The 26,352-nt window shown below is 41.1% G+C and overlaps 1 protein-coding gene across 3 annotated transcripts; it reads right to left on the bottom strand.

Moving 5' to 3' along the window:
* Positions 1-817: 817 nt before the first annotated feature.
* On the bottom strand, positions 818-25,665 carry ppp3cca (protein phosphatase 3, catalytic subunit, gamma isozyme, a). Of its 3 annotated transcripts, none has more exons than XM_020093841.2 (14): positions 24,870-25,626; positions 19,685-19,882; positions 18,520-18,644; positions 13,712-13,823; positions 12,490-12,635; positions 12,162-12,301; positions 10,146-10,223; positions 9,966-10,060; positions 9,732-9,857; positions 9,272-9,349; positions 8,517-8,601; positions 7,562-7,659; positions 5,150-5,176; positions 818-3,345 (listed from the first exon to the last, which is right to left on the bottom strand). In XM_020093841.2, exons 1-14 carry the CDS (start codon positions 24,928-24,930, stop codon positions 3,188-3,190), a joined length of 1,527 nt encoding a protein of 508 aa, XP_019949400.2. In that variant the 5' UTR covers positions 24,931-25,626; the 3' UTR covers positions 818-3,187. The 3 variants fall into 3 exon arrangements, with proteins under 3 accessions (XP_019949400.2, XP_069380407.1, XP_019949401.2); XM_069524306.1 differs by having other exon boundaries at positions 818-3,336; XM_020093842.2 differs by lacking the exon at positions 5,150-5,176 and having other exon boundaries at positions 24,870-25,665.
* Between the last annotated feature and the right edge of the window lie 687 nt (positions 25,666-26,352).

Genomic DNA, 26,352 nt, shown 5'->3' with positions numbered 1-26,352 from the left:
CGCTCTCTCACTCATGTGTCCACCTCCATCTACCTGCAACATCCCAAGTCTTGTGAGACTTGAGAGTAAGTCTCACTAAGTCTCAAGACACTTGGGTTGTTGTCTCATTCTAAGTCATGTGTGCTCTTCCCAGACTCAGAATAAAGATTTGAGCCTTTTCTTTGAACATTCCACGGACAGTCACAGTTGCCCCATATGAGCACATTGTAGCCATTGTCACTGTTGTGGCAGCACAGCAGAGACAATCCGCTGAACCAATTCCAAATGCTTTCCTTAGTCACCGTTCCGGGCCCAGGATAAACTGGCATTCACCTTTAAAGCCGGATTTGAAATAGAAGATGGCTGCTATGTGATTCAACAGTAGTGAAAGCTCTAGTATGTATTAGCACTTCTGTCATTACATTTGTTATACAGATAGTACTCTCCAGTTACTGCCAGCGGTCCTGTTATTACAGTTTAAGTATGTGAAATGCAATGTAATGCGTTATTATGAACTGGTTTTGCTAACAATGGCTAGCTGGGCTATGTTTATGTTTATGGCTACTTAAACATTGTTCCGTATGGTCACAACAAGCCATCCCACTTCTGACCAAATGTGCAAATGGAACACTACCAACTATTTTATTCGGGTGTGACGTCATTCCGAGGGCTGAGCTCAAGAGGTATAATGGAGCACAGCAAATATATTTTGGCCTCTTGAGGGCAGTAGAACAAGTTAAAAAAACAACATTAACATTGTATTGTCAACATATAAATGTTTGAAGCCATTCAAATTCGGAAATTCCTGATCCAGTTTCAAATGAAGTGAGTCAAATAAAACACTGTAGTTGATTTTTATTATTTTTCTTTCAAGTGATACATCTACGTAAAAGATTTCATGGCCTTGCATGACAAGTACAATACACTTTCTTTTCCACCCCCCCCTCCCCTTTTTTTTTTTTTTTACAGCTATTTAAGATTTTTTTTTTACATTCTGCAAGATATGTATGGGACCTAACAGGAGGTCAGCAGTCTGCATAAAGCCTTACCTTTAAAACAAACGTAAACATCACAGTTAAGAATGTAAGCCGAAATATTCCGGTTTTAAGAAGCTTTCCCAGAAGTCTAGTGAACATAACAACAATATTTAGGGATTTAATTTTAAAGATTTCAAGATTAATATTTCTAAAACTTAACCTTCAATAATTTGTGATTGAAAGACTCCTGGATTCACCATCCACACACAAACACACACATATGGATCTTGACATGTGTGGCAAAAGGTGGCATGGCACATGAACGCCTCTTTAAAAAAAAATTATAATACAAATAAAAAAAATACACAAAAGGAGTGAAATTCCAAGAGAATATTAAATCTTGAAGCTTATTTCTCCTCTTGACGTTTTGCTGAAAGACGACAGAGATACAGTCAGGTGAGCTGAAGCACCAGTTGGTCTTGTGTCCAGGGAAAAGCAAGTCTTAAAGGGTTGGGAGTGGCTGGGTGGAGGGTGGGTTGTGCTCAGACCAGAAATGAGCTGAATACTTCAGAACAAGAAAAAAAAAAAAAACCTTTTACACACCAGCAACCTCGGTGAGTGTTAAAACTCACCAGATCTTGGTATGACCAGGAGTTGTGAAAATATACTGCATGTCGCAGACAGCCATGGATGAGATGATTACATTACAGGCTTCGATAGACTGCTTATCATGTGGTGGTGGGACCTTTTATAGTATCATCCCTGCTGAGAGGAATGACTCAGTCCATTGTGTCTGGGTGCAGCGTCATCAAACTGCCATCATCTCACTGTCAGACGTTCTCCCCTTGATACATGTGGTTTATTACAATTCAAATGAATCTGCATACTGTAGAACCAACACTAGATGGAGACCCTGATACAGCTGTTGAAACAAAGGAAAGTCATGCAAGCGCACCCCATTCTTTTTTAGTGTCTGACAAATAAATCAACAAAGCAAACTGCCATAATCCTGTTAGATACACTGATATTTCCTAAGCAATAATGAACATCAGTCTGTTCATTGAGGACAGTGTGTCCAGCAGTCCCAATGCTTTCCAAACAAATGAGTCATCCTCTGTCCACATCGACGACCAGAGAGACAACACGTCCTTTTATGTCCGTTTGCTGTGATATTCCTGCGCTGTGCTCAACCCCCAGAGAGGTCAGCTTAGCGTCAGTGCTTAAGAAGAAGAAGTGCTTCCAGCAACGTGGGAGTATCGACGGGTGTGGATGTGGTGACAGAATAAGACATGCCGTACTGTATATTCCTTTTTTGGTTTAGCAGAGCGAGACCATCTTAGCTGCCATCAAGTGAATACAAGTCATACCAGCGACAACCACTGTAATTGCACACAGAGAATTAATCCTTCACTTGAACCGTTTCATTCACAAATGGTAATACATGACAATATTGTTGTGACTCTAGAAGTGAAAATACTGAATCCATTCAGCTTCTTTGGGGATTCATCAAGTTTTGTGTAAAATGTATAAATATGACTATATGTCTTTAGTAAATGTCTGCAGTATAAAATATCAAATTGTAGTAATTGTTCTGACACAATTGACTTCCCTTACTCTTTTTTTTGTTCACCTTTCAATACATATTAATATATAGCTGACACACAAATAAGCAAACACTGTACTGTATGTAGAACCTCAAGTGCCTGAAATGTCATGACAAGATTCCTGCCACGTCGAAATGAGGCTGCTGAGGCCACAGTATTTATACTTCAGATTTTTCCAACATATGGAAACCACAATTAAAAAAAGAAAAGAAAAAAAGACTAAAACTCCTGGATAAAAGGGATTCATCTCCTTAAATTAACTAATTTATAAAATGTACTTTTTTTTAAATACTTTTTGACATGTACAAGTTAGGACCTCAGAATACATTTGAAAAACTGAAAAGTCAATGATTGTTGCTATGACATAATATATCTAATACAATTTTAAGCTTTGATAAATAAGATTTCCCCAAATAACAAATCATATGTTTGTATTCTTTCAGGAGCTGTAAGTGTTTTCTCAGCCGCCTTTTGTGTTTCATCTAATGTGTCCGCCTCATTCCTGCAGGCGACTGCAGGCGAGCAGAGAGAGACAGAAAGACACTAATAGGAAGAGAGAGAGAAAGAGTGGTTGAGGGCTATGATTCAGGGGGTCTGGGTCGTGTAAAGATGGGAGGATGGCGTTTTCTATCCAGTGCCGTTCTTGTTGGGGCTGTTGGCGTTGATCGGGGTGCCGTCTGGCTGCTGGCTGTCTTTGCGAGGCGGCATCCTCTCGTTTATCCTGTCCAGGCCGCGTGCCTCCTCAAAGTTACGGATCTTCCTTGTAGGAGAGAAGCCTTGGATGGCTAAAGAGACAAAAAAAACACCAGAGTCATTTCCCTGCTCATGTCACTGAGCCTAACTGCTGCAATTTTCTTAAAAAAAACAACTCACAGTGGAATCTTAGTGGAATTTCACTTGACAATCACAAAACAGTCTTGCAAAGTAAACCATCAATCAGTGAATACAACACATGCACAGGTACACAATGACTCCTAGTGTTCACAAACCAGTGGGACAAGCTACAACAATAACACCTCACACTTTGTGCACTTACGGTAACGTCCCGAATCAGCCAAGGAAACCAGAAAGAGAGGTGTGCAAATGAAAAGCAAACCGTTCAGACATAGTCTTCAGTCATTTCAATCATCAAGTTCACAAAGAATGAACATTCTGAGGTGAGGGATTTAGGGCCACACAAACAAGGGGCTTGAGGGTTCTCTTGCACCACCAGATATCTGTGATAAATAACAGATTGTGCTCACTTGAATTAACCAAACTAAATTATTCCCAACCAGGAGCATGTGTACACCATGGGGTACTTTCGCAGTTGCAAAGAAATACACGGAAATATAATATATTGTATTGATAGTAAGCGATTGCAGTGAGCTTTCCTTGCAGTGACATTTCTATTACACTAAAGATGAGTATGGGGATTGTGTGTTTGTGTGTGTGTGTGTGTGTGTGTGTGTGTGTGTGTGTGTGTATGAAAGCTATTTAGCAAGAAAACAGAACAGACAGTGGTGCAGAGTTGAGCAGTGTCTTCAGTCAGGCACAACTTAAAAGTAATGAGAAGATCCTCACAATCATTAGCTAAGGTAATGATTAAATGGTTTATTATGACCTAAAATTAATGGGTTAAAATAGATAAGAGTTAACAGTTCCAATTGTAAACTTAGAACAATGAATACAAGTTAAAACAATTATATATAATAAGCTTAACTGTATAGTAGATAAATAATTGATGAGACGGTTAAAAGTAATGGATAAATTCCTACATGATTCAATTGTTTGACAAAATCCACCTTAATACTGACTGTTCAATAGTCATGAATTGTTAACACTTTTCTGCAGTCAGTTCTTCAGCTGAAATAAACACTTTTGATCAAATCTCTGTAGGAGTATTTGAGCTCATTTGACAGGAATGTGGGAGTGCATCAGACAAAAGTTTGCTGTCTGAACTTACTGCCTCTTCACTCAGTTTCTGATGTTATTCTGTTATATTGCCCTATTTCTTACCAGAGAAGACTACGTTTCTCATGACTGATGCCTGTTGAACCATCAACTGCCACCGTCAACCAGAAGAGGCACACACTGTAGCAACAGCCAAATGGTGTAACAGGATTAGCATCTGAAAATATCCCAGGCAGGGATTTCCCTAGTCTTATCTTAGCCAGGTCTTAGCAGGCTTTTCTATGCTTGGGGAGCCACACTTGGTGAGAAACGACTGTGCGACCACAGCCAGACCACAAAGGACCATTCAGGTCCTAAACTTGATATACATGACTGGACCTTTTGGAGCATTTACTTTTCTGATGTACACAAACAAACCTGTTTCAAATAAAGCTGGTGATTCTGTCACTGATCGACTGCCAGCGTTTATGTAAATAACTTTTTCCATAAACTATTTTACAACGATGGCACCAACAGTGAATCCAACAGGCACTGATAATGCAAGAGCAACCCACACTGAAGTAGAAAACATTCATATAACAATCAGTGAGGGGAGGGAGAGTGAAAGATCAATAAAACAAAGAGAACAAGATATCTAGATTGTGAACAACACACACAATAAAGTCATAAACATTTGAGCCACACTGCCATGCGTACCTTTTGCTTTAGCTGCCTCAATGGTAGCTATGTTAGTAGGAGTCGAGGAAGGGGGGAAAAAATAGAGTCGTCAAAGGCAGCCAGAGACAGCAAATACAACAGTAATATCAATCTGTAAAGCCCAGTGCAATAAACAGGGGACACAGATGGCAGAATATAGGCCAGTACCCATGGCACAGTTATCATGGAAGTAAAATTCACAGCAGCTGTAAAAACGTCATCAAATCACTCATGTTAGTCGGTGGTGGGTGATTCTGTAAGGTTAGAGGGAAGAAGCCTGTTAGAGATTTAAGATGGTGTTGGTGTTAAAGGGTCACAAGGACTTAGGTGTGGAGAGCTGAGGGGGGATTTGGCTGAGCACTAAGAGTCTAAGACCGGGACGAGATGCGCTAGAATGACCAGGCAGGATGACGCATTTGTTCACAGTGGCCTTACAAAGCTGCAGTAGACATGCAGTCACATGTACATTCTGTCACTCACACACATTCACACACAGTTTTTGGAACTCCTCATATTTGAAAAACAGACATATTCACTGAATGTGCATCTGCGCAGAATGTTGGAATCTTTAAATGAAAACAATCATCTGTGTAAATGTAAAAAACTCTGTAAAAAATACGTTTACAATGAATGAGAGCTGTGTTAGATAGCAGCCTTTCCCCTCGGCAGAACTGCTTTATAAGGTGCTTCGTTAATGGTGACACATTTTACAACCACACTATTACGTTTAAGTTTTAAGCACAGACCGCTGCCAAGCTTATGGCTGCAGTCCAAAGTTTCTCAGCACCTACAATGAAAAGCTGAGAAATGCTTTGGGCCCCATTTTAGTTTGAGAACTCCGGGCCTGTGTTGTAGTCTGCATGGGTAAAAACTGAGAAGTTTGGAATCGATGATCCAGTGACCCGCTTTCACTTCCTGATTGGTTCTTATTAGTCACAACTCAATGGCCATTAGTGAAGAACAAATGTTGTTAACACTTATTGTCAGTAAATAAATCCCTCATGATACTTTTTAACAAATGCCCAGTGTATGTAAATTGTCACTTGATATACATTTTCAAATGTGTTAGTATGGACTGGGACTATTACTGATGCGGTGTTAAAGCACTTGTGTTGACGCACTTCCAAAAAGAAAATGTATGGATGTAGTCTTAGGAAAACCTCAGACCTGAGTGGAGGACGGGCAACAATGCATAATCGCTTGCCCTCACTTAGTTTGAATCTGCCTTGTGGACCTGAAAGCTATGACTAGGGAAGTGGACATAGACAATGACATTTTCCAAAAGGTCACAGCGTGTGGTCTCTACTTTGATTGCTCTGCAGCTTCTGTAAGCCTCCAGCATGGCAAAGTGGGACTCCCAGCATGTCCTCTGGCGGGCAAGGCCAGGTGCTGACCTTTACATCAGAGGGTCAGCACCCACTTCCTGGTGACAAGCTGACCTCCCCGGCCGGCCAGCCCACAGCTCAGCCTGAAAAACGCTCTGCTGCACGGAGGCATGTTCCAGTCATAGCCCAGCTGGTGCTTCCTGTGGTGGGACTGACGCCATTGATCTCGAACCCTTTAAAGAGCCTAAAGCAGGACAGACAGGCTCGTCTCCCCAAACTGGAGGTGAGTTTAATCACCAATGCAGCTACAGACTGTTTGTGACCATTAAAGGGAATTCACTGTGCTTTATTCATGCAGCTGTAAAACGTACAAGTGCAAGCCATGTACACTAGTCCAGTAACGTGACAGAGACTGGGAAGAACAATGACTGTATATCCTGTACCTATTATGTCACACTTATAAATATCCAGTAGGTGGTTGAATTTTACATCACAGATGAAATACACATAAATAAAGAATGTGTGTGTGTACGGTATCTGGAGTTTCTGTCAGTGGGGAAATTGTGACCTCTGCTTCTTACAGATTCAGTCTCTATATTTTGAAGACTTGAGAGTTTTTCTTGAGTTATGGTCAAAAACATGTTATATTAAGTCCCAGTGACCAGTGATTAACAAACTATGATCAGTTTGTCCTTCAGCAAAAGAGAAGATTTGTTCCAATTTAGAGGAAATTCCCTTCAGGTATTTATTGCGTTAAGCTTTACTAGCAAAGTATCCAGCCAAGCTGTATTGTTTTGGGTGCTGGCTCCATCTACATATTTACTGTACAGACGTGAGAGTGACATAAGTGTTTTCATCAACTCTCAGCTAGTAGGATAATAAGCATATTTTCAGTTCTATAACTCTTTATTTACTTGTGTTTTTGGAGCAACACAAAACACCACCACATACTCAGAGTAAAGAACCATCCACACACTTGGTGATGAGGGGATACGTGAATGTCCCTCAAGGTGTATAGGTTGTGTTAACATGGCAGCCAGCAAGGATGTTTTTAAGGAGACGTTTTTTAAACATGAAACACACTTACCTGTCTGTAAGGTCTGCTTTCCCCCTGACAACACTCCCACTGGAAGAGTTCCAGTTGGGGTCAGCCCTTTGAGTGTTAACACACTCTCGCTTTCCTCCCTAGCGCACAAACAAACACATACACACACGCGTTACATTTCAGCAAGCGGGCCGGCAATTCAGACCTGGTTACGGGCTGTTCTGTAACCAAGAGGTCTTAAGTTTAGTCATCACTTGAAATGAACCTGTGCTCACTCGCTCTCAGCTTGATGGAGCAACAGAAGGTCAGCTCTAAACGCCTCCGGCCAAACACACATTTGTCCTGGTTCTCTAACTGGGTCACTGATGACTTGTGTCAATTTTAGCAGCTGGAGCAATATTTTTAAGGGTTGGTTGTATTTTTATATTTGTTTCTTATCCCTCCTCTAATGAGTCCAAAGAAATAGGGACTGTATTCATAAAGAAAAGCAAAGTGTTCATACTGAAAATTGAACTCGCAACAAGAGAATCGAACCAGTTATGAATTTTTGAAAATGTGTCCAAGTGACATCTGGATTTTTTATACATTTTATTCTATCTGAGTCTGTAACACCCTTTGAAGCCACTGAAGCATGCTCTGCTCTGCGTGTTGCCCACTTGCAGCAGAGGGACAAGCAGCAGCAACCTTCATCCAGAATATTGCTTAATGTCATTATACAGTCTTGCAGCATGGTGACTCATCTCATGCCAGCTCATTAATCCTAGTGGACCAACATTGTGTTTTCAAAAACAACCTTATTGTGCACTCAACTGACCCCATTCTTTTCACTAACCCTCTCTGCCATGCGATTCAATGGAGGTAATTCTGACACCCCAGCCTGCTGAGCTCATGGTGATCGATATGTACTGTACATGTCCACAAGCCTTTTCCAGTTACACTGTTACCATGAAAGAGGAAGAGGAATATCATAGGGGGAGAATTAATGACAGAGTCAGACCTGAGGACGGAGAAGACGCGGGCCATTTTCCCCACAGCGCGAATCTTGTTTCTGATGACCTCCTTACGCATTGCGGAGGTGCCACCTGGAACAAGTCCAGAATGTATGGTTAACAGCCAGTATACCACCCTGAGTATTCAGAGCTACAGTCTCTATCAATTGCTGATGATTTTCTACGCACTACCTTAAAATGAACATGTCAAAGACTTGTGGGAAGAAAACAACAGAACAGAGAGTTCAAGGGTTTGTTTCAGAGCATAGTGACTGTTCTCCAGGGAGCTGTACTCTCTCATCAACATCTGACATTTATGATGAGTACAAACCACCGTCCAACATTTTCTATTAAGTGTGTGCCAGGACTCATTAACAATTCATCAAATTTTAAAAGTTGATTGACAATGCAATTTGCAGAATGAGAGACTAGAACCACAGAGAAGTTAGACACAATCTACAACTAGAGGAGATGTGCAGACTTTCAATATCTATGTTTTTTTAGAGCCCAGCAACCAATAACCTTGTTAGAAATAAGTGTAAATATCTAGGAAATAGTATGATAAGCATTATTGTGCACTGAGACAAGTGAATTTGTATTTCTGTGTCAACTATCCCTTTAAGCACTGGGACTTGACTTGGACTTTGTAGTCCATTACTTGGGACTTCATTGTTAGGACTTGAGACTCACTTGACAAATAATGACTTGGTCCCACCTTTATATGTTAAACTTTTGAGTGCACAGCTCTTCCTAACTCCCTTACCTTCATATAGGTCATCTCCCTCTGACATGAGCTCATCGTCTGAGCAAATGTTTAGCACATTCACCAGCATCTCCGTCACTATGGGAGAGAAGCCACTTAAAATCTTGATTGTTTGAGGTAGGGTTTAGGACATCATTAACTCAATTAAACATTTTCAAATGGACAACATGCACAAACAAGATCCTGATCTATGATCTAAATAAATCTTGAACTCCAGAGTTATCAGTAAGATAAATCTTATTATTTAATGCTGTACCTTTTTGTACGTTAATGTTTTATAGCAGCAGTTACAGTTACAGTAAACTAGCCCCCTGTAAAATTCTCTCCTATTCCATGACTTACAAGAGGGGAAAAAATTCTGGGTCAGTCTGAGTCTGGATACTCCTCTAAGTCAATGAATCACTGAAAATCAATAAAAAGGCTTTCCATTCACATTCTCCCCAAGTGGTCAAAAACATACCCTTCTCTCCAACAAAAGGCAAAGACCATGTGAAGACGTCCATAAAGTTGGGCAACCAGTAAGGGTGAGGGGAGCAGTTGAACTGTCGGATGTTCATCACATTGTTCTCATATTTTAATACGGCAGCTAGGATTGACAGAGGGAAAGAGATGGGAGGAGAGATTCAGGGACTGAAGCTGGTAAATACAAGAAAAATAAAACGACAATGAGAGTGAGGAACAAAAAGACAGAAACCTTTATTATTGTAGACATCTAGGTAATTTGGAGCTGAAAAGATTGTGATTAATGAAGGGAAGCCTGTGGTCTGGCTTTTTCTGTACATCCGATACCTGTACAGCCACAGACAAAAAGACTCAGCAAACCTGTTCCACAATTACAATATGCTGGAAATGAATGAAAGAAAACCTGGCTTACCCTGCATCCTGTGCTTCATGGGCTCTTATTACTGACAGCAAGTTATTGTTTACCAAAAAGTCACAGACTGCTGAGTAACTGCAAAGTGAAAGAGAAACAGAAAAGAGGAGAGACCTGTCAAAACACTGAGTGGAGGTTAAATGTATACCGTTAAAGGAACAGACAGTTGTTTGTCATTTTCTGCATGCTAGCATGCCCCCTGGCCTGCTGAGCTAGAGGTTTAAAGATGCTGAGCATACAGAGCCAGGACTCTGGTATTAATGCTTATTAGAGCTCTGCTGGTTTCTCCAGAAGCTGAGGAGTACAGCCAGAGCAGAGGGAAGACGGTACAGAGCAGACGAGCTCAGCTGGGTGAGGCCACTCAAGGGTTTTACTGCCTTTCTTTCTTTCTTTTTTTTTTCCCCCACCGCCCAACTAATCCACTGGAAATCCTAGGGAAAAATGAGTGGGCGATCACCATTTTATGAGATCAACATCTGGCAAAGATGAAAGGTTTCTGACATTTACCACTTCAGTGGATTCAGATAAGGGCAGGGCACTAATAAATACAGAAAGCAACTTAAAATATACGAAACAAATGTTTCATGACAGCAATATTTTTTTCTGTAATAAAAGAAAATAGCAAAACTGCTTCTGAGCAGTCCCTTCTAGCTGTATGCTTGCCAGGTCTCTGTTAAGGTGAGCGCAACATGCACAGCGCTGTTACACGTCATCCCTGACAAGCTTCATGGTGGCTGTAAAGGAAAGATGATGAAGATGCAGAATGTTGCACTTTCCATACTAATGGAAGTCCAAGACAAGCCAGTGTTTGGTTCCCATGGATGCACATGCAGTGATGAAACTGTCCAAACGCAGCGTCATTACAGTTGGAAACATGCAGCTAAACTGGATGAGTTACGAGGATAAATGCTCTTGGGTGACGTGAATGCTTTTCGGTAGATTCTGGTGCCCCCACAAGCATTTTTTACAAGACCACATTCAGATGGAGACAATGTTATGCAGGCAAGTTTTGCAGTGAGCGAGCCAATAGCTAAAAAGCTGAAACCTCATTCAGAAGGAGAATTTGTGAAGGAGCCTTGTTGCTGCTGTGGAGCAGCTAGAACCAGACAAAGTAAAATTGTTCCAAAGTGTCAGTCTGTATGAAAGAACCTTAAGAGAGCAGATCACTGATATATTATGACAAACTGATAAAAATGTTTTTTCTTTCGCCTATGATGACATAGCAGACATAAACACTGTCCAACAAGCACAATTTTTATGTGAGGAATCACCACAGGATTTGACACGAGGGAGGATTTACCTACTTTACAAGCCTTACATGGCACGATTAAATGTAAGGCTTGTTTTGGCTAAAACCAGCTGTGAGAAGCATCATCATTATTGTTATGGAAGTTTTCTGGAAGCTGGTAAAAGGAGAACTCAGGCAGCAGCCGATGTCTAATGCAGAAGATTTGAATGTTGCAAACAAGGAGACCAGGAAGTGGAACAATATACAAATGCTAACAGAGGACCATGGGCCATTGTCACCCCCCTGAAGATGTCTCCCACAGCTTCCGCATAACATATTGCTGTCACTCTCTATGTTACATGTAGGCATTCGCATCCTATTGGATAGTTTAGCCTGAAGCATGCATTCCTAAATCACATTGTGTCCTTACGTCTTGCCACTGATGAAATACGTAAATGGTCCTTCATCTATAACCTGACCTTTGGTACTGTGAAGAAAGGAGTATCTGTGGAATTAACCAGACACTCTTCTCTTAATGGTGTACAGATATAATGTAATATACACTATATATACATAATACAGTATATAATGGCATATACAGTAATGTGTGAGCTCTGCTCTTGACCATTTCTGGATCCATATTCGTCAAATATTTATCTGTTACCCTTTTTGGAAAAGTGATGCTTATCGTGTCAACAAGCCATTAGCCTGTTCTGAGAGAGGCTCAGCATATTCACTAATGTACTGTTGAGTCTACAGCAGGAGTGACGAACGTAGCAGTTTAATACCTGAAAAAGTAAGAGCAGCCTCTGACAGAGTTATGGTTGAAGTGCTCAGATGTCTTTTCGCTGCCGTAGTCCTCACCAGGGTCGGCCCAAATCAGGTCACACATTGGCCCAAATGCAGGAGGCTCTTTAAACCTGTCTAACTATTAAACACAAAACAAAGACACACACTGTTTTAGATCAACTTCTTACATGAAGTAAACCACTGTGATAGAGAAGTAAATGGACTACAATTACAATTCTATGAATTATAGTACAAACTCTTTTGAGATAAACATCTTAATTACGCTATTTCAGTATCTAGTCCCTGCGTCAGTGGTTGATCACTTACTTTTCTTATGTCATCTAGGCAATTGATTTCTGGTGAGAGTCCGCCGTGTACACACAAGAACTGTTGATTGAGCAGGGCGGCGAGGGGCAGGCAGTCAAAGGCCTCCATACAGGCATCATAAACCCGTTCAGAGTATTTAATTTTACCTGCAGCAAACACATGGCGACAACATATTCTTCATCTTTGTAGCTCATCACATTCATCCACAAATGCCCAACAATCTTTTTGCTCATGATTTCAACACCGATTAAGATTCACTGCATTCAGTACATAAGCTCATTCAAACGTTCCCTTCTCTCACTGAGTGTGAGTTTGCTGCTGTATAATGAAACATGGCCAGTCAGAGGCAAGAGATTTAGCAAACATCCATCAGTGGGGAAGTGTTCTAAAATCACAATGAAGAGATTCATGCAGCAAGCAGAATGCATTTAAATAGTACTGTTCTGATCTCCTCAGCCTTATCTGCATATTTAATTTACATACATGCTAATGACTACTATTATCATAAAATATATGGTATCTATATAAGTAGACAATACATTTCCGATATGTCTTGCAGCCCTAGTGTGTGTGTGTGTGGGATGAGGTGGCATGTGGGTGGGTGTGAGGTGGAGATGTAGTGAGTGAAATCTATTTGCTTCTGGCAAGGTTGTCTTTGCTTTCTGCCAAAGAGTCTTTGTTTCTGAGTTTGCATACTAACGCCTCCACACCTGCTTCACAAATACACACACACTCAATCTCTGACAGTTAAGGCTGTGAATCTATGTGTGTGTGTGTGTGTGTGTGTGTGAGAGAGAGAGAGAGAAAAGCATCAACACATGAGGCCTGGCTGCTCTTTCTTCCCCACCGGATGGTTGTCTCCAACATGAAAATGAAAAAGCTTCATCACCACTGTGGAGTAACGCTGATGAACTGACACATCTTGTGATGGGACTTCCTGATGTCTCACACACTTTCTGACAAACATCTTTCATGTGAGCCAATTATCTCATAGTTGCTACAACACTTGCTTAAAACTGTGAACTGACATGGCACTCAATAACAAATATTTCTCAAAATGTTTTTATAATGCTTCATCTCTGGATGAGACTTGACTTATACTCCGAGTAACACTTATACCCTGGCTTTGTTGAAATCTGAAACATGATAGATACCAGCCATTCTGAGCACAGAGAGCAAATTCGACTGGCCTTCATATGGCTGAGAGAAGCGCTGCACTTACATTCCTGTTTGAAGGTGAAGTACTCTGTGAGGTGCCGGCACTCATGGTTCCCTCGCAGGAGGAAGAGTGTGGTGTTGTGGTTGATCTTGAGCGACCAGAGGTAGAGAACACACTGAGAGGACAGATGGCGAGAGAGAAAAGGTTGGAACAGGGGAGTAGAGGGAAAAGTTAAAAGTGTTAAATTCATAAATCTGTCCTGCCTGCTGAATGCTCTACCAAAGCGCCGCCCCTCGCATTATTGTTCCGGATATTTTCCTGAACACGTCCGACCCCAACAATCTCCTGCTGCGTTCTTCATATGAGAAAGGCAAACTCATATCTGAGTTCATGTCTGTCGGACAGTGACCTTGATCAAGTCAAGTTGACTGCCAGGTGAATTTGTAGGTTGCAGGAGGTTTTATTACAAATGGGATATAAATGGAAATACTCTCACACTACACTGTGCCATCAGGAGCTTTGAGCTGACAGATCTTTTTTTTTTTTCCTTCACACACTAATCTCATAAGAAAAGCTTGATCATGCCCCCCCCCCCCCCCCACATTAGAGGTTCTAATTAAAAACACAGAAACTCTATAAAATCCAGGCCAGCATTTACAACACAAATTAACGTTCTCTTCAGCGCTCAGACCCGGCACAGCTCAATAGCTGCCACTCACTGCTCTCAGCCCACTCTTAACCTGCACTAACCATGGCCTCCTGTTAAGTGGCTGGAACGAGATGCCAAGGTAACCACAGACGGCAAGCGTGTATTCACATTAACCTATGACGTAAAAAAGTTTTGGGGGAACAAGGACTACTTGGTCTTGTTCACTTCAGTTGTTGGGAGGAACAGTGACCTGTGAAGTGTGGGTAAATGTGTAGAGGGGGCTGTCGGTGCGACTTGATCTCTCATGTGGAGGTGGAGAGAGGGACATGGCTTGGAGTGGCTGGAAGCTAACATGGGTTTTAATGAGAGCCCTCAGTTTGAGCCTGAAGTGTGGGGGAGGCAGACAAAGGGAACGGTACAAAGCTTTGTGTGACAGACGTGAAAACTAGCTAACTTAACCTCAAACCACACACAAGCGTGCACGTGCACACACACGTCTGGTATGAACTGGTGCACAGCAGGTGTTAGGAGGTTCAGTCCATAGACACTCTCTCGGATCAAAGACACTTATAAGTGGATAAAGAAGTGCTCAGGGAATCCTGTGTCTTATGAGTTACTGAGGTGAATAGAATTGTCAGTCCTAGTAAAATCAAATAGCCAAGAAAATGTGACTTTAAGGCTCTTTGTTTCGTTTAGTGGTGACTGTACATCAGGAAAACAGACTTCCTTTAGATGAGTGGAAAGAATGGCCAATACATTTAATTCCAACAAATAAATATTGTAGCTATTTGACTGTAATCATAACCTTAAAGGTACAGTGTGTAGAATGTAATGATATCTAGTGTTGAAGTTGCATGTTGCAGCTGAACACCCCTCACCTCATCCTCTCCTTCCAAACATGAAAAAGAACCTGTGGCAGCTTCAGTTGTTATAAAAACTCAAAAGGTGTTTAGTTTGTTCAGTCTGGACTAATGTAAAAAAACATGGTGGCCTCCGTAGAGAGGGTCCCCTCGATGTAAATATAAAGTATTTAAATATAAAGGGCCTTTTCTGGGGTAAAGAAAACTACAATTCATACAATTTAGATGAAATGAACTAGTGAAAACATCATGAGGATTATTCTACATTACGGTTAAGCCAATAGTTCCCTTTCACCTAAATCTTACACACTGGACCTACAAACGAAGCAAGTACATTAATACTGGCTGCAAACTAATTTCATTATCAATTAATTTTCTTATGATTCCCTCCATCAACCAATTCATTGTTTATTCAATAAAATATCCAGCATCATCTTGAAATTCCAACATTAGTCACAATTTCACCATCGGTAAAAATCCTAAATATACAAACCATACCTTCATAAACGACAGAAAAATGTAGCAAATCATCACAAGTTAAAAGCTGGAGAACATTTGTCCTCTTTTGACTATTCATTTAAAGCTAGGGTCGGAAAACCAGGAAAAGCAAGCAAGAGCAGGCTTCACTTTGAAAATATGTAACAATACATCCCACCCCCTCCCTACAGCCATCTCATCGAAGCTACACCCCCCAAACACATGACTGTGCTCTGTCTGACAACTTCTAGAGGCTGACTTTTCTGTGATTTGCTCGCTAACTTCTGGCCGCGTAGGCAGGCAGGTTGGTTAGTGACAGACTTGAACACCAGCCAATCATTTCATTTGGTCCAAAGGATAGTGTTTATTACAGTGCTGCGAGGACCACAGACACTGGCTTCTCCTTATTTTTTTCAGACTCTATAATTTATTGATGGCATTCATGACATGAAGTGGATTTCAACAAAGTGTTTTAGAAACAACTTAGCAAACCTACCGTTAATAGACTCATTGCTCAAAGGTCCAGTGTGTAAGATTTAGGTGAAAGGGATCTATCGGTAGAAATTTAATGTAGAATAATCCTCATGATGTTTTCACTAATTCATTTCATCTAAATTGTATGAATTGTAGTTTTCTTTACCCCAGAAAAGGTCCTTTATATTTAAATACTTTATATTTAAATCGAGGGGGTCCTCTCTACGGAGGCCGCCATGTTTTTTACATTAGTCCAGACTGGACAAACTAAACACCTTTTGAGTTTTTATGACGACTGAAGCTACCACAGGTTCTTTATCATGTTTGGAAGGAGAGGGTGAGGTGAGGAGTGTTCAGCTGCAACATGCAACTTCAACATTCAATATCTCTAAATTCTACACACTGTACCTTTAAGCATTAATTAAAATAACTTGGTGAATGCTTGTAATACATGTTAAACAGCAAACAGTCACTCAGTGCCAGAAACTGTTTACAAAATAAAGAACCAGTTGACTTGTGTACATTCTCTCATGGTGGATATATTTTAGATGCTATTGAACTGTACAGTCCAGACCATCCACAACAATAATCAGAATATACAAAATGATCCATCCCTCCACTGCATCGGTTTTAATTCTGAACACATGCTTAACTACATGTTTCATTTATTTAGCGGCTCTTGACGGCAGGATGTAGACTCTAGGCTCCTCTGTGATCACACCTATGCTTTAGCTGCAGTGGGTGGTGGAGCACTGGAGTGACACTGATAAGCACAGTATCTCAGACAAAGTGAAGTGTTTTTCAAGTGAAGAAGAGGTCATACACCTCTCTTTGATTGGCTGTGTTTTAAGAGTCTCTCTTCTGTAGAAATGCATTGGAAACTCAGCACAGCGGCCATTTGTAAGGTCTTCAGCGGACTCAAAGCTTAAACAGGCATCAGCCTATCATTCCCTATGCTGTTTCAGTCTTCTCTTTTCATCTGTGACATTTCACCCACCTCAATGTACTACCCAGTGTTCATCAAAAGCCCCCACAGGGTGTTCGAAATGTTCGCATACTGCTTGTTGACTCTTATACGGCTGGCTCTCGTGTGGAGCAATACTAAATATTGCACTACTACTTGAGGAGTTCCTCTTCAGGATATCAGAAAACAATTAACTTAACTGCTAAACAGCTGAACCAGGACTGCCTAACAAATACAAAAAATCCTGACACACAGAAAGGTTATTTTCTTTTGCAGAGTTGCACCAAAACATAGGAATCAGAGATATCCACGTTTTTATTGTGTTCTTTCTTACTCTCACAAAAGGTGATGCCTGCACTACCCACATTGCTATACAACATCCAGTAGTGTCTTTCAAGTGTTATGCTAATATTGGCCTCTGTTATAATGTAGCCTAGAGGGAAAAAGCTATTCTAAAATCCAACAATACAGAACCAGCAATTTCTTTCTGATTACTTTCATCCAGTCATCTGAGAGAATGCTGTATTTGTAGAGTGACTCCTTACTCTATAAAACCCTAGTATTAGTATAAGAGTGTAAATGATTTACCAAAAAAGATAATGTTTTTGGCAACAATAATCATTTGGTGAAAATCTGGTAATGTGACAGCCCTACAGGTGGACAGTAGAGGCGACAATTATACAGCAGGTTATGAATCGGTCACAAATGTATCTGCCATGAAGCCAAGTTTACTGCCACCCTCTGGTCCGGGTCTCAGCATGAGCACTGCAGCTGCCAAACTCCAGCTCTCTGTTCCAATTCTACTTCTTATTTATAACTGTTCCAACCCTAACGTATGAACTGTAGCCTTTAGAAAAGATTCTGAAATACAATTTCAAAGGTCAAAATACATTTGCTCAAAGAGCAGCAGTAAGACTTTACTTAGATGCAGTAGCTGTTCTGAGCGTTAGTCACCATGTTAACCATCCAGTGCATTGATAAAGGACACACCACCATTCAATGTGTCTTTGTTACATCATCGACGTTGCAACCCATGGTGAGTTCCACTCAGATGCAAGCAGCAGCGTCTCAGAGGACAAGATCATCCAAGTGGCTTTCTCAGTTCTGGGCAGCTTAATATTTTTGAATCCTTAAAAAATCATTACAAAAAATGTAAGCCAGAAGCTTTCATGGTAAATATTGCAATGTTGATAAAGTTTAATTAAATGTCGGGTGCTGTGCATTGTTACACACCCACAATAAAGACTGTCTCACAAACAATAGTCTCAACATGGTTTTCCGTTACGACAGCCGAATGCCACAATGAATGACACGCTACACAGGAGAAATCACATAAACATGTAAATACTGTGAGTGTTTTCACTGACAAAAAACCCCAAATGTTTTTTATTCAACTGTACAAAAAACATTTAAAACAAATTCAAATCATAAAGGAAGAGCAACTTACCTCAATACTGAAGTATCCTCGATCTACATAGTCACCGAGGAAGAGATACCGTGTGTTACTGGGTGATCCCCCAACTTCAAACAACTTCATAAGGTCAAAGAATTGACCATGGACATCACCGCATACTGCCGGAAGACAAACACACTGCAGTTAAATGTCATCATCAACAATGTATACAGCTAATAAACCAAACAACTAAACTAAGAAAATGGTTCTCAGTTTAATTATGGCATATGTTGCTCTTCATTTAGTCTAAAACCAGTTATAGTTGCAAAGAAACAAAAATAAATCTCTACATTTAAACTTCTGGACATTAACACATTTTCCATTCAAAGCCAAATCTTTTTTTTTTCTCATATATGATTTTGATTGAGTAATAAGCCAAAATTGTCTATCCATTACAAATATCTCCTACAAACTGAAAAAGAGATTACGCCATTTCAAAGAATGATATTCATTATGTCAATAAATATTGTGATATAAAACTTAACACTGCAAATGTAAGAATGTTTTTATTAAACAGTTTTGACAAACTGGATGGCAGTTTCATAAATACTTTATCTACAGATTCAATCATCTCTATAGTGAAGAAGTGTAACATTTTCCAAACAGGAATGATAGTAACCCGTTTTAACTCTATTACCATAGCAGGGAATACTTTGGATTTGAATCAATCACTGAAATTTAATTTCAAACCAACTGTTACATTTTAAGTTTCAGTTTATTTCTTAGTGCTAAATGAAATAAAACTTTACTTTGACAATTTCCTGAAATTGATTTCATTGACTTTACTCTGTAACTGCATTCTGAAAGGCACTATTATGAATAAAGTTTATTTTGATTATTGTTCGTAATGGCTGTGGTAGCAGCAGTAGTATTATTATTATTATGAATGAGTTGAAACCGACAATCTGCAAGGTCATTGGATGGTATGATTCAGTGTTTACTCGGTGTTCACCACATGTCATCCAAAAAGAAGAAGTTCAAATGAATCTGCACTGCTAGTATTGATAGAGATTTTGTGTTTTCGTTTTAGGGTGCAGCTCAGGTTCATGGGTAATAAAGGTTCCAGTTGAAAGATGGTCTTCCTCTTTGCTCCTGTATGTAACCATACAAATACAAACTTAAAAATAACAAAATGTCCAGTGGGCATCGGCCAGCCTACCAGTTATAGGCGCTTCCACCTCCAACAGGCACTTCTCTTGGCGTAGGATGTTGGCCCCATCATTGATGATCCTTAGAGCCACCTCCTCTTCAACCCTGCCCTCCTTGACGAGATGGTTGCGGAGCAGCTCTGCGTTGGGTTTGCCATCTTCAAACAGCTCTTTCATGGTCAGCTTATGTTGTGGAGGGTATGGCACAGCTGGGAACAAAAAAAGCAACATCGTGTCATGATAAACATGTTAAAGCAGAAATGTTCCAACTCATGCCCCCTGAGGAGGTGAGCTTTCATTCTGTGTGACTTCAACTTCCTCAGGATGTTATTATATCCAATTTCCATCATAAACAAATGTCCATAAGTCCGTTTACAATGAGGGAGAAAATAATTCAAAACCTCCTTGTGAACTACAAATTTAGCTTTTTCCATGATCAAAGTAATCCAGAAATACGGTATATACATTGATGGCAACATTACTAATAGTCATAATGCTAGAAGCTTATTCTGCATACCTTTAATTTTTGCTAATTTGCCAAAATGCAAACAAATATAGGCTGAAAGGTTGGAGTTCATATTAACCGACTCCCTGGCAACCAGTATATTTCCTGGAAAGACACTAAAATATGACGAGTGTAGTTGCTTCACAACATGACTATCATAATCAACAAAGGAAAGAAAAGCTACTAGGAGTTATACAACCCAATACTATTTACTATTCTTATGTTGCATTGCCTAGAGTCATGAGGTCAGAATGTCAACATGCATTTGATACAGTATGTCTTACACCAACTCTCTCTCCATCCCTTTTCCATATCCATTTTTTACAGCATGTGCAGTTTCTAACATGTATAGTGCCACCATCCTTGTCAATATTTATACACATCCTGCTTGCTGTACATAATTGTTCATATAAATCCTGCATGTTGAAAATAAAATAATAATATGCATGTATAGAAATATATAGCATAAAATGTAGATATGCAGTATTCATTCATTCATTATTGCTGCTTCGCACAACTTATACTGTTTACAATATAAAGAACCAGTTGACTTGTGTACATTCTCTCATGGTGGATATATTTCACATGCTATTGTACTGTACAGTCCAGACCATCCACAACAATAATCAGAATATACAACTTTTTTGTTGTCCTCATCTCTATGTCTATGTAAGTACGATGAAGGCAATGAAAAGTCTGAGTCAAATTCCTTGTATATGTACAAATACTAGGCCCATAAATCTGATTCTGATTCATAGTAATAAATACATCAGTTAATCAATCTAAAGATTGTATTTGAGCACAGTGAAAAATTGGAGGAAACAATCCCAGAAAAAAGCAACACTGAGCAGAAGAAATCTGTTGCATCTCAGACGGCATTTAGTTAAGGTATAATCATGACAGGTGACATCAGCACTGACTCAGCTAAGATGAAGTTATTGGTACAGGAGGAAGGACTCATACACCTACATGATGATGACATGTGAGAGAGGTGTAAGACAGACGGTAAGAAGCCCCGCACCCCACTTGACCCACCATCCCTCAGTAATCTGCTCCACACCACCTACGCAATCCTTTTACCGTCATCACAAAAGGTCAACGCTTTTGAGGCTGAGACCTGAAAGCTTCATGATCAAAGCACAGTCAAGTGTGCGACAAGTTAAACTGCAAAATGTATCACGGTCTAAAAGAGGATCCAGCAGTGGAACACAAGTGCAGATAAGACTGGAGCTCACTGTGAACACAGCAGCTACAGATGAAATGAAGACTCGTTTAATTTTAGAATTATTTACTCAAAGAAGGAACACTGTGTCTTTTCATTAAAAATATCTCCTACATAATTAGGAAAACATCACTGGAAGAAAAATGCAGTAAATGGAAGGACAGGTAAATGAAAAATTACCATGATTAAAAAAAAAATGCAACTTTATAACTGTGTACACTGTGCAGATCAGTACAGTTACATTGGCAGCAGCTCCATCATTTCATAAAACTCCAGTAGCAGATCGTTGCAGACTAAGCTGCGCTTGTTCAAAACAATAGTAGAGTGTGATCCAGGCCCTGTCACTTCCAGGGCCTGTGAGGTAAAAAGGATTACAGCTGGTGTACCTGATAACAAGCCAGGCACCAGGCACACAGCAAATATATTATGGCACCAATAAATATGGTGTAAATCTAGTCAGATGGGTTTTTTCATTCTTGTTGGTAAGGCATGCTGAAACATTACATGGAAAAGTGAAAACATAATGTGAGTGTTAAAACGACTGCGTTTGGAGTGGTAAAAAAAACAGAAAGCCTTAAAGTACACGCTTGCACTGCTCGTTTCGACGAGGATTTCTGCTATCATCAAAATCCATTCACAGGTCAGTGCACAGGATAGCCTGTATGATAAATACCTACATCAGCTTGTACAGAGCAGCAGTACTCGTGGTGATAAGCCAAAGAGTTGTAATGAACAAGAAATATAGAGAGAGACGGAGAAAGACATTCTGAGAATGTTTCACACCCACACAGAGCAAATCAAAGTGCACTCTGAAAAAAGCCTTAATGAGTTTTTAGTGTGGGTGGTTTTGCTAATCAGTGATGCAGAGGTAACTTATGTGTTTCTCCCTCAAAACTATACAGTACATGAGTCTGAACTTGAGGAATATTTAGAGTTTAGAGCAAAGGCTGTGAAAATAGAGCTGCAGGTGTTTGACTCTGTGGCGTTAGGCCACAGTCTATAGTCTGGCCTGCAATAGAAATGTATAGCTCCCTCTTGGCTAGCCTGTGCTGAGAACAAGCTGTCATGCATTGACCAGTGTGGTATAAATAAACAGTAAGTGCTGCCAGGCCTACGAGGCACGGCCATGAAGAGAGCTCTGAGGTGAGGTACGGGCCTTAAGAACAGATTAGGTAAAGCCTCTATTAGCAAGGGCTTCCAGATTCACGGGCTGTTTACCTAAAGGCCTTGACACATTTAAAGGAAGGCTCCCGGATGGACAAAGCAGACTCTACGAAAACATGATGACACAGAATAGGATACTTTACGGGTAATGAAACAACAAGACCATGAAACAACCAAGGAAAAAAAGCCATGCTGACCAAATTTACAAGAATTTACCTGGAGGCTGGCCATCATTTTCCAGGCTGGACAATAATAGCTGGACTCGACACCACAAAAACTGAACACCTACAACCTCAACGAGAATAGACCCACCACCACCCCATTGCCAGTACAATGAAGGCTGGACCAGTCTGTTCAAACACAGATACAAATGAATGTCTGACTGCAAGTAAACTGCATCGCTCAATCCAAACAGACGCCGCTGTGGGCTCAAAGAAAACAATGCAGCAGAAAAAGTGAAGCGAGCCACTCGTTTGGTTTTTTTCAGCACAAAAATGTTTTTGTTATGAATGATCAGCTGCCACAACCCCGAGACTGGCTTCTTATGAAAGACTGCCTGGCCTAATTAGCATTAATGTTTGATGAACTCTTCAAAACCTCAGACACACAGTGGGCCACTGCTGCACTGCATCAACACCCACACTGTCTGGCATGACAACAGACGACACAAGAGACAAAGACGCTGCTATCTGCCATCCTGCCCACTGAGGATAATATTTTGGACAGTGATAGGAGCCACCCTCTAGAATATGTTTGCTATTGTTTCAAAATCAACACAATGGCGGGGGATTGAATTACAAAGATGCGGCTGGATAGAGATGAATAGAGCAGACTGTGGCGGGATGAATCATGAAGTCCACTTCAGATTGGTCTAATTATCACTGAATGCATTACCCTTGCAAGCTAAAGAGCCAGGCTTTGGGTTTTCTCGTCATCTCTGTCAGTAAATCCAGGGGTGTGGTAGAACAACACCATCTAGCCTCTCTCTGACTCTGATTCTGTTTTTTTGACAGGTCAAAGGTTGTCACAAACGGTGGCAGGCAACTATTGTTACTCAAACCACAAGCAGCCCGGCCACGTCTTGTCTTCAGCAAGAACAGGTAGCAGCATACACGTATTAGTGTGCAGTATAATCACACAGAGCCTGGGAAGAAAACATCAGATCAAATGACCAAATGATTGAGCTTCCAGCTCAACTGTTGACTGAGACAACCAGAGCAGCATTAGTCTTAGGGAGTCTACCTGTTAAGCCCTCTTACATCCACCAGTTACAGTGGAAGCATCACTGCTGCTTACTGGCAACCAGGTTCATCCAATAAGGACTCTGAAGAACCCACTTTTTATTTGATCAAACCTACTGAGATGTTTTAATGGTACTGGTATTGACAGCAACATACAGCGGGGTTGTCTTCACCCTTGTCTATATTTCTTATGTCTTCTTCCCTGTCATGTTCTTATTCTCTCTCCACCATGTGGCTGGCCATGTTGGGAACATCACTGGGGAGATTCTTTCCACAATTAACTCACCCTCTCCCTACTGGCTCACACTTCAGCATTCCAGTCCTCTGGCAGGACACTCTCCCAGTGTCCTTGCAGACAGACAGGGATGTGGGCTGCATTGGCATTAGGTAGCAATGGAGGTGGCAGGGGTGGGGTTCGAGTTCTCTCTCTTTTTGTCTCTCTTTTTTGTCAGGAGTGGCATCTCGACCTTTGCTCTGCCCGCCCTGTGCCCGTCTTGTCTTGACGAGGGCAGACACAACAAACGGAGGCCGTGCATGTCCCATGAGCCGCGACCTCAGCGTGAAGGAATCCATCTTGTCGAGCTCTGCTGGAAACCTGAGCAGACCTTGGGTATTCTTGTGAGCGGGCAACAACTGCCTGATGAATTAAGATTTCATCCACCCTAAATGTCAAGGAGATCGGGCACCAATATAGGACGACTTCTCACCTTTGATTTCTGCTGTGTGGTGGTGTGTTACACATGCCAGTGGACAACTGTGGACCTGTGAAGTTCTATCATTAGAAACTACTAGTAAAAGATGTAACCACAGGTAACTGAGCATCCTCTGGTGTAAAGTGGATGCTTATGAAATCCCACTTGATCTGATCACTGTATTAATCATTAACACACATGACATAAATAGAGTTATGACAGATAAATCGTGTGTTGTGTATGCCTGAGGGCCTGGTGCAGTTTTGGCACACGTCTCCGGGTGAGGACCAGACAAAGTTATTGTGGACGCTACAGGTGGCTTCAGCTGTCGGGGGTTTTGGGATGCGATCGGTGTGCGGATGTAACACTCACCTTTAACCAGCCGCTCTGTTGTGGACTGATTCTCCTGTTTGTCTTTGTCCTTCCCTGACATCTTTGCTTCTATTGGAGGCTAATTGCGAGGATGGAAATCTTGATGCGGCTCTCTCGCCGGCTAGCCCCGGGGACAAGCTAGCACCCCGGTGCGGCTGTCAGCTCCGCGCTGACTCCCGGCTGCGGTCGGAGGCACCGGTTTCGGCTCAGCTCTTTCCCGAAACCCGCACGATCGGATAAGCTAACGAAGGAGCTCGAGCACTTGTTGTTGGACTGGCTAATTAACTAGCTAGCAGGCGGAAACATTAATGCTAGCGGGTAATTACAGCACAAAGTAGTATTCTTGACACAGAGTGGCAACGTGATTAAAAATACTAATAAACACACAGAGGTGGGAGTTGGCTGGATTACATGTGTCCAGTACAACAAACACTACCTGGATATTTTAAAGAGGGAGGCTGCAGTTAGCAGCTAATCCGATTTAGTTGCTCTTTCCCAGCTAGTTAGCCAGCAAACATCTTCACGTATTGGCGAGTCTGCGGGCAGCTAAACACTGAGGACTGGCGTCTCATCTTCTGCAATGTCCAGGCCAGACACCGGAGACAACACGGAGGGACACGTTTACTGAATATATGCGTCAACAGCCAGGGCTCCTTCCTTCCGAGCTGCAGAGCGCGTCTTGACAGCGGATCCTGCTCCTCCACCTCCTCCTGCTGCTCCTCCTGCTCCGGGATTAAACCCTAATCTGACAGGGAGTGAGGAGCAGCTGTGGATTTCCTACAACATGGTGGAGCCCAGGTGACGTGACTATGGAAACGCAACACGTGGGTCAGGGGTGTGTTCAGAGGAACGAACGTTCCCAGTGGAAGGAAAAACAACAATATAAGATGTTACTGTAAGCTCTTTGTTGATTTGATCATCTTTATCTTATTCATGTATTACCAGAACTTTACATGACAGGAGACAAGACACTGACAGAGCGATACAAGGAGGACAAGAACAGTGAAAACAGGCCAGTTATTATTATTGTTGTTGTTGTTGTTGTTATTACCATTTGGTTCACAGTGAGGGAGGTCCAAGACAATATAATATAAATATAATACCCACTGTGATAATAATCTTATTATTACAGCAATAATCTTACATCAAAATAATCTTGGGGGTTGGGTGGACAATATTATCAATAACAGTGAGTAATAACCAATACTACTACGATCATTACAATCACCAATGATATTGACTATAAGAATAGGCATCCATAATAATAATGATGAAAAAACATTGATTAAATCGGGGAGCGTCCCACTGTTGTTCATTGTTTTTTATTTTCCCAACTGCATTTGAACATCTCACGGGTTTCCCTGATTTAACGCGACCAGTTCATCTGAAAGTTTTAAACCAGAACAATAATTAAGTGGTACTCAGTTCGAGTGGTTTGGACCATTACATCCAAACACTAACGGCGAAGATGAAGAATCTAAAT

The sequence above is a fragment of the Paralichthys olivaceus genome, chromosome 4 (assembly GCF_024713975.1).
Source record: "Paralichthys olivaceus isolate ysfri-2021 chromosome 4, ASM2471397v2, whole genome shotgun sequence".
NCBI classification, from domain to species: domain Eukaryota; kingdom Metazoa; phylum Chordata; class Actinopteri; order Pleuronectiformes; family Paralichthyidae; genus Paralichthys; species Paralichthys olivaceus.
This window is presented reverse-complemented; position numbering and strand designations above follow the sequence as displayed.